The sequence below is a fragment of the Plodia interpunctella genome, chromosome 5 (genome assembly GCF_027563975.2).
Source record: "Plodia interpunctella isolate USDA-ARS_2022_Savannah chromosome 5, ilPloInte3.2, whole genome shotgun sequence".
In the NCBI taxonomy this organism is placed as follows: Eukaryota; Metazoa; Arthropoda; class Insecta; order Lepidoptera; family Pyralidae; genus Plodia; species Plodia interpunctella.
The window spans coordinates 1,134,716-1,148,183 of record NC_071298.1 but is presented as its reverse complement, the minus strand read 5'-3'; the positions used below and the strand labels follow the sequence as shown (position 1 = coordinate 1,148,183).

General features: G+C 34.2%; 1 protein-coding gene across 2 annotated transcripts in view; it reads left to right on the top strand.

The window, feature by feature from the left end:
• The window catches only part of LOC128670198 (neuroligin-4, Y-linked-like), a 76,092-nt gene that overhangs the window by 36,049 nt on the left and 26,575 nt on the right, over nucleotides 1–13,468 (top strand). For both annotated transcript variants that reach the window (XM_053745670.2, XM_053745669.2), the window contains exons 2-3: nucleotides 11,990–12,653; nucleotides 13,098–13,315. In XM_053745670.2, coding sequence (XP_053601645.1) covers nucleotides 12,061–12,653; nucleotides 13,098–13,315 — 811 coding nt within the window. In that variant the 5' untranslated portion in view covers nucleotides 11,990–12,060. The remainder of the gene's footprint in view (nucleotides 1–11,989; nucleotides 12,654–13,097; nucleotides 13,316–13,468) is intronic.

The following is a 13,468-nucleotide window of genomic DNA, read 5'->3' as shown; positions in this document are numbered from 1 at the left end:
AGCTCAATCTGTGTGATTTGTCCCAATATATTATTATTATTATTATTATTATTATTATTCCACTCAATCATTCTAATTGCATACATTGAAAATGCATTTCGAGTTGTATAACTCATGTACCGTTTTATAAAATAATCGATATTGTCAGGGGGTACCTTTCTAATGGTGAAAGAATTTTTGAAATCGGTTCGGTAGTTTCGGAGATTACCCGCCTCAAACATATAAACTCACAAACGCTTACCTCTTTATAATAATTGTATATAGGCCTTGTTTATAAAGTTCTGACATTAAATTTGTTATAGTTCATTAATTAAATAAAATTTATAAAATGAAAACAATTGCCAAAATGAACAATCCCGAATTCGTATTCAAAATTGCGATAAACATTTCTTGCACTAGCGTCGGTATAAATGTTAATTATAAAGCTAATTACTGTATTTTTTGTTTCAGGTAAACATTTCTCGCTGTAAAACTCTTCCTTTGAACTGGGGAATAAGTTAGTGAGTTTATCAGGGTCAAGTTAATTTAGTTCTCTCGGATTGCGATTTCTTTATCACAGCAGTCCAAGTTGTCGTCAGCATTCCGAATAATATTTTAAGTAATTAACAATAATAATAATAGTAAGGAACATAAGGAATATGATTTTTTTTTTTTTACTATTTGTTCGCCGCGAACTTTGACCCTGCGACCGCAATACATTTTAAAAAAATTGTGAATATTTCAAAAATGACTTAACCGATTTCGTTTCCCTACGAAGTTAAAAATTCTATTGACAGACCTACATACCTTTTAAATTTTATCAAAATCGGATAAACGGTTCGAAAGTTCGCGTCACAAACAAACATACATACAAAAAATTTAATTTTGTCCCAAGTTTCTTTGCTCGCTCGGTCAATAAGTGGTGACTCAGGTTGATGTTCTATAAACTTCTTTATAAATTATAAATAATGCCAGTACCTCAGCAGTGGATCTTTCAAAATTATTTTTTTAAACCGGTGATTTCATCACTAAGTAAGAATTAGTAAATGCTTACCGATATTAGGATATAAAACGTTCTTTAGTAAATAAGACAAACTTTTGCGGATTTTTATTGCGGACATTGCTGGTTTTTCATTGCGGCAAATAAAAGCTCTCACACAAATAACGCGATGTTCACGCATTCGCTTCGGCACTCTACAGTGTGGAGTTGGCATCTACGAAACTACTGATCTAAAATTTTGAATTAAAAAAAATATGTATAGTCCATTGAAATATCTATAAGAATTCTATAAATTGTACGTAACCCTCTTCACGCGAGTTTAACTCGAGCTTGACCAGTTTATGTTGTAATTTTCTTATTAAATACCCCAGAAAATACGCTAGATATGCTCATAATATCTGTAAAAAATACACATAAACTACGTTATAGAGATATTTTGTACGGTTTTTACATAAATTCTCAAAGCGCCAGCATTAACGCTGTTTGCAATAATTCTAACGCGGTAGTACCTACCCAACCTTTTTATTTGAAATGGGCTCTTGGAAAGTAGTTTTGGTCATTCCCAAAAAGGTTCCCTTTTTCTTAACGGTAACTTTTTCTGCAGATTGCCGCGTTAGTTAGATGGATCGTGTATGGGGTATTAAATGTTGGTATTTGCTGTAAGTAAAGGTTAAAGGTGCAAGAGAAGGGATAGGTGAATACACAATTAGTATCTTTAATTATTTATCTCGTTGGTTACAGATCTTGTGGACAAGCGAGAGACTAACTACTTGTACATAATTCCATACTAATTATTGAATACGAAAGTATATCTATCCATATGTGTGTCTGTCACGCTTTTACCGCTAAACCGCTACTGGGCCAATAAAAAATAATATTGATCCGTGGTCAAATAAATATGTATTTAAACAAAACTTTCCCTGCAAAAGGGCACTATTAGAAAAACTTGTCATGTTGTATAATGTACTAGGTTTGCCCACAACTTCGAATGTGAGTAAAAATCCGTTTCCCGTGAGAATTTCAGGAAATGCCTTCTTAGTGCTCCGCTACACTGTCCTAGGAACCTACACACCAAATTTCAGCTTTCTACGCCTAGTAGTTTCGGTTGTACGTTGACTGTCAGTAAGGGGATCTTTACTTTTCGCATAACTTTTTTATCCTAATTTAATTTAGCATAACGAGTTGGGAATATATTTTTTTGACATAATAATATTTTGACATACTTGTTTTTTGGCATACCTTTTCAATAAGCATAATTATAGTTTAGGCTTATGTATTTTACCATAATTTTGATTTGCATAAAGCTATAGTGTAGCAGTAGGTCAGAGTGCGGCGGGGTGGCCGTTGGGCCACCCATAAGCCGCCAATATGCTTTAGGATATTATGCTTAAAAATTGTTATGCTTATGGTAGGTATGCGTAAAATTAATATTGTGCGTAACTATTATTATGATAAGTAAAAGTATGCCATGTTAAATTATGACATAAAATTGTATGTATAAAGATAGGGAACCGTCAGTAAGTCAGTCAGTCAGTAACAGAAGAGTTTTATATGTATTGATTATGTTTACTATTAAGTATACAAATAAAAAGTGTAAGTGGTGAAGCTTGGCCAACGTATGGTTACTTGAAACATAAATATAAATAAATATATTAGGACAAATCACACAGATTGAGCCCCAAAGTAAGTTCTGGATTTGTGTTATGGGATACTACCTCAACGATCTTATATTTTATTATACATATATATAATATAAACATCCTAGACCCGGGCCAATCAGAAAAAGATCATTTTCCATCATGACCAGACCGGCAATCGAACACGGGACCCCTCGGTTCAGAGGTAAGCACTTTACCACTGCGCCACCGAGGTCGACGTGAAGGTACAGTGAACTGGGGTCTTTTCCAATAGAATTTACATTTGCAAAATTCAGTGTGTCCTTCAAATTGAGACCAAATTCAACCTCAACTGAATAGTAGCAGGAATAGATAAGAATCACGTGTAGATGACCTCAGTTTGGCACGAAGGTCACTGTACCTCTGATAACATATAAAAAAAAAACATTTCAACAAAACCCGATCTTATTTCGACATTTTTACACTTCCAAAAGGAATGCAGAGCACAAAAGGTTCATCGCAAATGGTTTCCACGGCGCACGACATACACTCATAAAAGTTTGTATTCACGTAGTGTGTGATAGTTGTCACGCGGCTCTTAGTATTCATGAATATTTTTATACCACTTTTACTGTCATGGTTTATTTTGTTTGAGTGTTTTATACCGGTATATTGAATGGTCTGTAGCGTTTTGTTTTTTGTCCGGTGTGATACAAACTGCTGCGAAACTGTTGTGAATTATTTACGACAGTTTTCGAGTACTGTCTGAAAATCGAAGGTTCTGTAATATGCCAGATATAATATAACGCTATCATCATCACAGCCGTGCTTAATGTCCCTAATATTGGAGCTTTGGTCTTCGTTATAGGTGGAAAGGAGGATGGGCTGTCCACAACCCGGGTCCGATGTTAGTTGGTTCGTTTTTAATCAAATGCCAATTCATTCGTGTAGCAAAATTATGGAGGAAAGGAAAACCATTTTTCTAGACAAGGTCGACCTAGATCTTGGTACTGACCAAGATCTTGCCAAGATCGTATTTGGGCAGTCCACTTGGACTGCCCAAATACTAGTTATGTATGTAGAAACTTAGGATTTAGGACAATTTCGAAGTTATTGGTCATCGTCATAATATCGAGTCATATTGCTAACACTGATGTCAGATTTTATTCAAGTCGCCTAACGGCATCTGACATGACTTTTACGACTACTCACCGCCATCTAGTGGCAGGTTGCGACTACCTGCCACACTAGTGAACTAAATTGTCCACCAGTGTGCAGGTCTCCTCACGATGTTTTCCTTCACAGGAAGTATTGGTCTATGAAAACTACTATATATGAGTCAGATTGGTATACAAACTCATATGGCACGAGTAGGATACAAACCTGAGACCTTTCGATGCACAGGCGGGCGTGTTAACCATTACACCAGCGTCGCTTCTGTGGTGAACCGCTTCAGAAGTGATTGGTGCGTCGGTGTGACGTATGGTAGTACTGCATCATATTAGATATTCTATGAATATATTTGGAGCTTTGGGTTTAGCCTGTATTTGAGCGCTTGATTCTGCCATATGTATTCGAAGCTCGGATTATAGTATGATGTCATAGATCTCGGAATAATAAAACAAATAGAAATATCTCCTACTGTCTTTATTACGTCAGCATAAGTCGGTTACGCTGATGCAATTAAAGATAGAATGCAAATACATTAAAAAAATTGATTGTAGAGTAATGTTCTATCGAATAAGTACCTTCTGGGCTGGAATAGGTACCTTGAGATGGCTATTACTTGAAAAATGCTATTATACCTGTAAAACATTATTTGAGCATTTATGATTCAATTTCTTAAAAATTTGAATAGTTTACTATTCTAATTTCTCAACTGATAATTTTTATATAAAGTATATGATATATTTGATGACCTCGGTGGCGCAGTGGTAAAGTGCTTGCCTTGAACCGAGAGGTCCCGGGTTCGAACCCCGGTCGGGTCATGATGGAAAATGATCTTTTCCTGATTGGCCCGGGTCTTGGATGGTTATCTATATATGTATCTGTTATAAAATATAGTGTCGTTGAGTTAGTATCCCATAACACAAGTCTCAAACTTACTTTGGAGCTAACTCAATCTGTGTGATTTGTCCCAATAATTAATATATATTATAAAAAAGATTTATTAGTGACACTTTGTTAAATTGCGATATCTCTTTACATATGTTTCTCAATAAATATATTTGACTAGCTTTTTCCCGCGGCTTCGCCCGCGTTAATTTTACGGGATGGAAGCTACCCTATGTCTTTCTCCATAATTCAAACTATACGTGTGGAAAATTTCAAGAAAACTGGTTGAGGTGATAGAGTGTTAAGAGGTAATAAACAAATAAACTTACTTTCGCATTTATAATATTAGTTAGGATTTCATTTGGGGCGTCTTCAAGACAGCGATGGTGGATTAAAATTAGATTTGAATAAAAATTCGTTTCAAATTCAAATGTTGAATGTATATGGAATTAATATGTTCCTAATTCTATGTTAAGTTAAGCTACGAGCTTAAATATTTTCAAAAGAATATCCTCCGTCCGTAATATTCTTATGTGAGGCTATGTCGGAACTAAATTCTTATCGTGTCTCGGTATTTCATTACTTCGGAATTTCGACATCGAAGCCAAAGACCACGATATTTGAGACGCTTGTAATAGATTCCACTGAAATTACATATAGTATTCATACTATGTAATACAACTACATCTTTTGTCCTTTTGAACTATTATCACTGCGCCATGAACATTCTTTTCCAACCTAATATTATATTAAAAAAAAAATGTTTTTGTTGGTAATGAATAAACTCAAATATTACCCGACTGATTTTGATGACATTTGGCATATAGACAGACAAAATCTTCAAAAGTAAAATAGGCTACTTTTTATTATGGTTTTACCCGAACGAATCCGGAACGGGAATGCTATTGTAATACCTACTAGAATGATTTTGTACATTACAATTTTTACATTACAATTTTTACATTACAATTTTGGTGCATTAAGTTACCGAACTGTATAATACAAGAGGGAAATCTATAATAATAGATACACAAATACATATTACAAAAATATCATCATGTATCATCAAAACTATAAGAGCGAGACTCTTGTCGTTGAAGTTCCTTCCATTGTTCTCTCTCCAAAGCCTATTCCTTAACTTCTTGATACGACAGAAATTATATTCCAACTAGCGTACCATTCCGGGTAAAACCATTATAAATTAGTAGCCTGTGTTACTTCAGAACGTTTAGTCTCTGTGCTAAATATTATCGAAATCTGTCAAGTAGTTTTTCAGTTTATTCTATACAAACAAAAACACACATCTTCTCTCTTTATAATATTAGTATGTATATAATATTTTTTTCATAGCATGGCATTCAAGCGAATTGTCTGTAATAGACGTGAGCATTGGAGCGGTACACTAAATTGACACTAATTTGACGTAACACAACCCCGACAATAGCATTCACATAAGCAGGCCAATCTCAGCTTTAGGACTGTAAAAATAAAAACTACGCTAAAAGCAAATAATAAATAAAGTCGGTAAATTTACTGAACGAGTTTTATGTTGATAAGGTCGTGTTTTGTGCAGAGTGATATGAAGGAATAATATTATGCAATTAGGTCAATGAAACTTTGGGATATAGATATTTTAAATCATGATAATTTATGAAGAATCTCCCTGGAAAAAAAGGCAAACTTAAGAAGCTTGCTTGACGTTGTTAAGGATAATATGCATACCAGTCAGACACCTAAGGATAGACAACTGATGACCGCGCGAAGTGGAAAAGAAAAAGTAGGAAAGTAGAGACCCCAGGCTGACGGAAGAAACTCGGTAAACATTCAAACGAGAGAGAGAGAGAGACAGAATGTGTTGAAAGTAAAGCGTGCATTGATATAGGCCAGTAGTAGGTCTATTAATAAGATTTTGTACGATAGTGAGCTGAGAATATAACAATGACGCTATCGCTCCGGTAGGACCGGAATTTAAAAGTTGTGTAGTTTAGAAAAGCTATGCATACATAGGGAGAGACAGACAAGGGGAAGGCAATTTGTTTTATACTATTAAATGAAGTCCAGCCTTAAAATGACATCTTACAAAAAATAAGCTTAATGTATTCCATTTCATAACTTAATCAATCCATTAATGTTAACAAAAGTCACAGTTCCTAAAACTAAAGGACGATCGAAATCTCAGTCAATCCGATCTTTAAAGATTATAATAATTTCCTCAATTACACTGTGTTAAGTACTAGAGCTTACATGTAATTAGGCTAGTATACACAGCTGACCCTTCAGCCAATCCTGAAACAGTTCATCGTATGTAAACGTCCCTAACGACACTATCGAAAATAATGTTCGACCATTGCCCCTTTTTCCACTCTCGCCTTCGGTTATTTCTAACTGAAGTAGCAATCTAATCGGTTCTTCTGGAGATTGAATTGTTGTTTTGTTTTTATGTGTGAGTATAGTAAAGGACAGCACGAGAACCCAAGGGTTCGTTTCATGTCAGCGTTATATTATTATAGGATAAATTATCACATTTCCTTTCGGATTCAGTTATTCGGGTACGAAAATGCCAGCGTGTTTTTCGTGTGAACTGAATTGAATTGATTTTGTGCGATAAGGGATATACCTAGTTGCGATTGCGTAAATAAAGCATGAATGAAGAAAAAAAAGGTGAATTTGATGAATTTGATTGAAACTAATCGCATTAAAATTAATAACTTTATCATCGCTCTATTGGAATAAGTAACTTCATAAACGTACCTAATCCATTTTAATAGGAATGTCAGATGCCTTTAGGTGCTTACTTATAAAAATATGCTTAAGAATACCATATGCTACCCTATGCTGAGCATACCCTATGCTTAAACATATTGTATTTTACTCCTTTGGGTGCCCAAACTAACAAACCATCTTTTTCTTTTCGAGTGTGTCAGATTTTATTCAAGTCACCTAAAGACTTCAATTCTGACTCGACGTCAAAACGACGGAACGCATCTGAGCAATGAGACATGGCTCTTAGGCAGCAAGCGAATAAGCATATCATTTGTAACTTTTATTTATGTAGGTTTTAACAGAATTTCCACAACTAAAAGCATTTAACTGCAGCGGAAATAAACGACTATGCGATTAAAAAGTCGATTTCCGTGCATTCCTTGATCTTCCATTATAAAGGGTGAGTTGCACCGGTTGCCACTTTGACGTTGACTTTAACCTGCATGCCGCCGTAGTTTACACAAAATGGTATGCTTATCCAGCATAGGTATATCATTACCTCCGGCTAGATCTAGATACAGTCGATCACAGATGATTAAATGTAGATTTTAGAATAGTTTAATTCATTTAAATTCATTTTTAGACCTACCATGAATATGTACCTGTATATCAGTGCATACGATTTTCGACCTTATTGACTATTATATTTTTGAACTCTATTAACAATACTACAACTATAGCGAATGGTCTAACTTAAAATATAGTATAGGTTTCATATTGACAATAATAATATCTAACAATAAAATGACTGAGATTTCTAATTCTTTGTTTAGAAGAGAAATTCACGCGGGGCAAGCCGTGGGTAAAAGATAATAGATAAATAAGATACGTTTAAAAAGACACAAGCTTTTAGCAGTCGTGTAAAAAATTATATATGAAAAAGTGTGTTAGATATGTTTAACACGTCCAACATTCTATCAATTCTCCACACATTTCTTTCGGATGCGAATGAATAACTCTTGAATTCGTTCATAATATTTTCCTCTTCGGCATCTAATATGCCGTGAATCAAATTTATCATAAAGTTGGAAAAGAAAGATCTAATATTAATATTGAAGCAAATGTTTTATTTTTTAGGGTTTTGTACAAAAAAACAACGGAACTTTTATCACTCGTGTGTCTTGTCTGTCCGTTCGTCTATCACAGCCAGTTTGCTCCGAATCTACTGGTTGAGTTCGTCGTAGATTCAGAAATTATGCCTAAAATATTATTGGCTTGACTTAGTACGGTAATAGACAAAAAGTCGAACTGATTCACGTCAATATGCTAAGATTTTTTTTTATATCAATTTTATAGAGCCCGCAGCTTCTTAGCCTTTTTTTCTCGTGGTTTATTGAACTGTTGGTAAATTATCATTATCATTGTCATATTCACCACATAGTATAAAACAAAATCGCTCTCTGCCTCTGTCTAATTCTAAGCGTACTTCTTTTAAACCACGCAACGTATTGTGATACAGTTTTCAATATCATTTAGACAATTTATTCCCGAAGGTATTTATTTACTAATACAAAATATTTATAAGCATTGTAGATCAAGATTGTCCTTTACCTAATTTCATTTAAATTAATTAAGTTATCACAGAATATTGAATATCAAAATGTCATATTTTTGATAATAGTGACATTATTAAGCATTTGACAATAGCCAAGCTGTTGAAACTAATAACGTAAATATTCTCGTCAAGCTGGAACTAAGACGCAACTTTGACGAAGTGTGCTTTATGTCCAAAAGATGTTAGGAATTATATGATGGGCTCATGTCCGAAGTTGATTCTCTCGGTCGAGTTTCAAACTTAGGAAGGGGTCGGTCCATTGAGTTAATACAGCTTCATTTTCTATAGAGCGAGCTTCAGATTTAATATCACCAGAAATGACATCTGTACTTACTGTGCAAGCATATAGGCATGCGGCCTACCTGATAACCATTGTCTATGAAAGGGTAAAATACTTACGTTTCTTGTATTTCTTGTATTAGAGCTCCCTTACATATATATTAAATTATATTTTTTAGATTTTTTTTTTAATCTGTGAAAATTTAACATGTTCATCTATTACGGTTCAAGACGTGTCTTGACAGCCTGATGATAGACGGACAGACAGACGGACGGACAGCGGAGTCTTAGTAATAAGGTCCCATTTTACTGTTGGGGTACGGAAACCAGTAGCTAAAAGTAGCTTCTGTCACCAGATTTTTAACTATCTCCGCACAAAAAATCATCTCAATATTAAATAATTATTTCGATATTAAAGAAGTACAATCACAATTTCAAACAAAATAAGCAAACATATAATGCTAAGGAATATATAACGGTATAAATTCAAGGTCATAATCGTGCTCTAGATTATATAGTTACTCTAACAGCTGGCTAACTTTCCTGATAGTGGTTAGGTTGAAGATACTTCTCGAAACTTGCTGTGGTTAATCAAACGTGAAATCGCTTGGGAATCTACACTGATAAATTTGCGTTTCGAATTTTCATACCTATTTAAACAGACCAAGTGTTTTGACCTATACATAAATTTATCTGCATATTGTCTTCTCTTTATTGTCGATTCGGCGAATCGTTTTAGTGAAGACCGATAAGAGGTCACTGACACAGCATTATCTGTGGCTACATAAATTACATTAATGAGACTTAGCACGTTTAGATTCGTGCTAAGTCCCGTTAATATAATTTATTTAGTAATGTAGTTAATATAATTGACGACCTCGGTGGCGCAGTGGTAAGGTTCTTGCCACTGAACCAAGAGGTCCCGGGTTCGATCCCCGGTCGGGTCATGATGGAAAATGATCTTTTTCTGATTGGCCCGGGTCTTGGATGTTTGGTGTTGGATGTATTTGTTATAAAATATAGTAGTACCGTTGAGTTATTATCCCATAACACAAGTCTCGAACTTACTTTGGGGCTAGCTCAATCTGTGTGATTTGTCCTAATATATTTATTTATTTATTTATTTATTTTTTTAATGTGTTCAAAGCGCGGAAGATTAACACAATTTTCTGTAGTGATAATATATGACAATAGTGATACTTTGAAGGCAAGATAGTGGTGGCCCAGTAGATAAATCTCACGCCTGTAATCGAAAGTAAACTAGGTTTCATTCCTGATCATACCACAATGAGTTTGTATATCAATGCAATTTATATTAATTTTTCATTAATTCAAAAACAATTTATATTGTATATGAAATTGAGCATCATACAGTAACTTACACATTATCTATTAGTCAGAATAATTCCCACAATTGTCACAAAGAGTTGAAGTCCCAAGACAGCCACTTGTTTTCTATCAAGCGAAATATTACGAGCACTAAACGTTATCATCTCGACCCATCTCCTGCGGTCGGCCGCCCGGCGAGCAATTTAAACGAAGTTACAGAAATGTCGGTTTAAACGGGTGATGAAATTCTCTACAAATACACAACATGAGAGAATTTTTTTAACGATTCGTGTTCTTTCCGAGTTAAACTACACAAGTTTTTCAAGAAAGAAACTTTGACAATGTGATAATAAAATTTAAAAGTGATTATTTTTAATGATTTATTAATAAAGTTTTAGATTATAGATAATAATAAACTAATTGCGATAAACATTTCTAATCTAATTTAGAGATAAAAAAAAAAAAATACGTTTCTTTTACGTAGGCAGTAGGTAACCATTTACTTAATATGAATAAAAATAGCTTTGACTTCAACATTTCGAAAAATAATTGAACCAAAATGATTTTCTAACAAAAAAACGGTGTTTTAAATGCTTACAATACGAAAAGACGTGTAAAAGTAAAAAAAACACTTTTCGTTCATGTCGTCATTTCAAACACGAAATAAAACAACGTTGAAAAATAACAAATGAAGGAGGTTGAACTCTAAAAAGATTAGATACTTTGTTTCTAGGTCGTTAATAAGAGAAAGGCGTGATGAATGAACTCTAAACATTTTAATTTCGCAAAAGCCCAAACAATATTTCACTTCTTTTATTACTTGTTCTAGACCGTCTAGATTTTTAATAAAACACTTTGAATTAACCTTCAGTTTGTATTTTTCTTTGTTTAATCAAGATTAAAACGAGCGCTTTTGTCTACTTTTGCGGATTTTTGTGTTGTAATTATCCAGAGAACCATTTCTTTATACATCTACTAGAGTTATTTTAATGTTTTTAATAAACTGGAATTGCTCGTCCTTGCATATTTTAAAAAGAAATCCCCCTGACGCGTCTGTCTATATCAACGCGAAAAACTCTAAAACTAGCAGACGGACTTTTGTAATCTTGTCACCAATTGAGAGTGTAATTCCTGAGGAAAGATTAGGTAACATATTACGTTGTAATTGAACGAAGTCGAGATAGACAGCCAGCTGATATCATACTCAGGTATATTAATTAATGCTCAAAAGTTAAAACAAAGTATTTTTTCTGTTGTGATCTAATCTGATGATAAAAGTAATTAATCTTATAAACTTTACGAACAAGTAAGGGGAAGCAGTAAATGATAATAAACGGAACAAAGGGAAAGCGTCCATAATTTTACTAGTTCTTCCTTATTCCGTGAAATATAAATAAGTTTTGTTTGTTTCAGATGCGGAGGGTAAAATCACTGTGCTGTTTAGTCCAATAGATGGAAACAAAACAATGATAACATGATGAAATATGTACCAAAACGGACGCAACCACGAGCGAACTAGGACTGGCTCGAGCATGTGTGATAACTTCAACAGGGAAAATGGAAAAAGATACAAAAATACCGCCCAAAAAGTAGTTTGTTTCAATTTGTATTTCGTTTTGTTTGTGATGTGTTTATCGGTTGAATATGTGAACTCGAACACGGCAAATATGAATAGACATTTTAGTGAAAGTGCCAAAGATAGTGATCGTGACGATAATGATGACAATCACGACGATGATTACAAAGAGCACGAGCACAGTGATAACGTAGATTATGCTAAAGTCAATTTCGAACACGACCCGTATTACAATAGTGAAACTTTTGTACATAACAACAAATTTTACAACCCCGAAAACAGTGCTTACAGCAACTATGAGGATTACAAAAAGTTCTACTTGAACCCATCGAATCCGGTCCCGAAATCTAATGTGAAATTTAAAATAAGCAGCAGAATAGTCCAAACTAAATATGGGAAATTACAGGGCATTGTATTGTCTATGGACGAGCATAGATATTTGAGTCCTCTTGAAGTTTTCCTTGGTGTACCTTACGCGACGCCTCCGGTCGGATCAAATAGGTAAGTTTACTAGTTTAGTATAGATACTAATTAATTTCCAAGGCGAAGTTTAGTTAGCTACATACATGTATGACAACCTCGGTGGCGCAGTGGTAAAGTGCTTGCCTCTGAACCGGGAGGTCCCGGGTTCGATCCCCGTATACTATTACCTAATGGTAGATTTTTCGTTATTTTCGCAATCTATTTTATTTATTTTTTTTAAGGACAAATCACACAGATTGAATCTGCTGATTCTAATCTGATTTTTTATAAAATGAATACCAAGGCTTAAGAAAAACTTAATTTAAGTTTATATTGTACTGCCAGCAATTTTAATATTGTTTTTCAATGTCGTAAATGAATAAAAACAATCAGGTAAAAAAAATACAAAAGACACACGTCCACAAAGTACTTTTACCCATTGAATATCACATACATATTAATAAATATAGCTTCTTTTTTTAGATTTAGTCCAACAAGAACCCCGTCTCCGTGGGATGGGGTTCGCGTGTCCGACAGACCGGGGCCGGCGTGTCCCCAGAAGTTACCAGACCTAGATGATGAAAGGACCATTTTAGACAAAATGCCCAAAGGCAGACTAGAGTATTTGAAAAGACTGATGCCTTATCTTAAGAATCAAAGTGAAGATTGTTTGTATTTGAATATATTCGCGCCCTTGCAGAGTAAGTGAAGCTTTCATTTTGTTTTTACTCTGTTATTTATATACTTTTAGCTAAGGAATATTTTGTCTTGTTCTGTCAATCCCAAATATTGTAATGGTACCAAAACATGAATTAACTAATTTCTTGAATAACAGGGTAAGTCTTTAGAAATTA